This window comes from Papaver somniferum, chromosome 8 (genome assembly GCF_003573695.1).
Source record: "Papaver somniferum cultivar HN1 chromosome 8, ASM357369v1, whole genome shotgun sequence".
Lineage (NCBI taxonomy): Eukaryota > Viridiplantae > Streptophyta > Magnoliopsida > Ranunculales > Papaveraceae > Papaver > Papaver somniferum.
This window is the reverse complement of record NC_039365.1, coordinates 113,652,447-113,655,088: the sequence shown is the minus strand read 5'-3', so window position 1 is coordinate 113,655,088 and position 2,642 is coordinate 113,652,447. Positions and strand designations below refer to the sequence as shown.

The following is a 2,642-nucleotide window of genomic DNA, read 5'->3' as shown; positions in this document are numbered from 1 at the left end:
GATTTTGTGTATCTCTTGTCAAGATTCCTTTGGCTCACAACATATAATTGTGCGCACGTAATAAAAACCAGTTAAGCCTAACTATTTTGACTCCATATAATTTCTTTGTTTTTCTTTCCTCCATGATTTCATTGGTTAGTGTTCATTTTGACATTTTGGATACATTTTTCTTCGTTACTGTTTGTAATTTGTGCACTTCCTCTCCACGACTTCAAAGGTTCAGATTCTAAAACTCTTTAAAAATAAATATGGAAGATAAATTGGATTAAATCTAGGTTGTTACTATAAATTTTCATTGGTGTGAATTACAGAAATGTTAGCAGACAACTTCCCAAAAGGGCTGAACAATGCACCACTCATCTCATCTGTCGATTGCAGGATCAACATGTCTCGATTATCCAATGAAGCGTTTGCATCACGCAAAGGAAATGCGCTGTTAACACTCTTCATGTTTCAAACTGCAGTGAAGTTCTGGGATGATATGTATACTTATGACATCATTGATGACATGGGATTGAGACTCATCAAATAAGGAAAGTCTAATGACAGATCTACTGTTGGAACCCACAAACTCGCGATTTCAAGAGATCACATTGTTGCATTCTTAACAGTGTAATAGTGGAAAATGAACAAGTTTACATCGTTGCTCCTAGATATCTTGTATTTTCCTAGTAAGAAAAACAAATTGTATAAATCTTAAGCTGAACTTAAATATATTTAAGCTACGTACACTAGTAAGCCTAATGAAATAATTAGCGGCGGGAACAGATATTATTTAAATCATGGGTAACGACCTTGACATCACGATGGATTATGTATAACCCTACTTGCATTTTATATGATAATTAAAGTGTTACAGATCATACAATGATTAAGAGATATGAAAAATCAAATAACACTCTTTGAAATCTTTTCTTAAAAACAGAACAATAATACTAATTTAAAGGCAAAATATAGTATGTAATTGTACACTTGGATGAACAAAACTAATTAACAAAAATGGTAGGTACAGTGAATGATGGCGACAATGACGATATCAACGATCAAACGATATTCGAAACAACGATATTTTAACTATATAAGAAGAAAAATGATAAGTGATATATACTTACTAACTGATACAATGTATATATAATATTATCGCGGTAAAATTAATTAACAAAGTTTGTAATTAATTTATTGTGGGCGATTTTTGGAAAGGAGGAAACATTACTTCTTCAAAATGATGAAAACCATCCCATGAAAGGAATGCATCTACATTACTGCCAATCCATGTTTGGGAGTACATATACTCTAGTTGTTGTTGTTGGTTTTGCTGGTGCAGTTGTTGTTGTTGCATATGAGATGAACACTCCCCTACTGAATTAGGGTTATAATTGTTGTTATTAGTATTCAGAGAAGAATCTTCCAAAGAAAACGAAGGATTTAACACCGATGAGTCTACCGATGATGATCCCATATTGTTATTTTGATCAAACCCGTCGTAATTAATATTCCACCACATTTCCTGGCTTGGAAAAATATTGTTTGTTGTGTTACGACCATTATCTAATTCCGGCATGTCTTCGTTAATGTTCTGTGTTGTCATCACTTGAATTTTCTTTGGTACCGGATTACTAGTACTTTGTGGTTTGAGTTCAAAACTTTGCTCTTGATCATCCACTTCAGTGTTATCATTAGATTGTGAGTTATATTCTCCATCAACTTCTTCACATTTTTCACGACTAAGTTCATTATTAATGGGCTTATGAGTAACCGGGTCTAACCCTAGTTGTTTCAACTTCTTCTTGACTCTTGTATTCCAATGGTTCTTGATTTCATTGTCTGTTCGACCGGGAAAATGTCCAGCAATCTTCGACCATCTACCCAAAAGATTATGTAAATTAGTAGTCTGAAAAAAGATGTACGTACTGTATATATATATATATCAATATTGGTTTTTCATTGCGTGTATTGAAGGTTAATACCTGTTACCAAGACGCGAATGAAGTTGAATTATTTGATTTTCTTCCATATCAGTAAATGCTCCTCGTTTAAGATCAGGTCGAAGATAATTAATCCATCTTAATCTGCAGCTCTTTCCACACCTCATAAGACCTTCATTATTGAAAACAAGAAAAGAAAAAGAGTATTAGTTAAGAACTAACGAGCGAAAAAAATCAATTAGTTAGTTGCAGCGACATACACAAACTTACCGGCAAGTTTAGGAACAGTTCTCCAACAATGAATGCCGTTGTTAAGAATGAAATGCATGAGCTTATGATCTTCTTCAATAGTCCATGGACCTCTCTTTAATCCAACCTTCTCACAACAAGGTTGCCTTCCCATGCTATATTGCTAGCTAGTTAGTACTGCTGATCGAATCACTTAATAACCCTACGACTGACACGAAAATGACAGGAGTACTATTGATCAAATTAAACAGTAAGCCGATGGAAGAGACGGTATATATAGTAGAAACTATCTTCATAAATGAGTTCTGATGATGATGATGACAATAATGATGGAGGGAACAAAAGGGATTGCAACCAAAAGGGAGAGATTAATTAATCGAAATTGAATAGTTAATTATGTGATCATAAAGATGCTATATGCCAGTTCATCTAAGAACATAAAATATTAATGTTGTTTTACAGGGGATA

General features: G+C 33.6%; 1 protein-coding gene across 1 annotated transcript; it reads right to left on the bottom strand.

Moving 5' to 3' along the window:
* Nucleotides 1-1,147: 1,147 nt before the first annotated feature.
* Nucleotides 1,148-2,392, bottom strand: LOC113306544 (myb-related protein 315-like). The gene is made up of 3 exons (XM_026555468.1): nt 2,196-2,392; nt 1,968-2,097; nt 1,148-1,862 (listed from the first exon to the last, which is right to left on the bottom strand). Exons 1-3 carry the CDS (start codon nt 2,326-2,328, stop codon nt 1,172-1,174), a joined length of 954 nt encoding a protein of 317 aa, XP_026411253.1. The 5' UTR covers nt 2,329-2,392; the 3' UTR covers nt 1,148-1,171.
* Between the last annotated feature and the right edge of the window lie 250 nt (nt 2,393-2,642).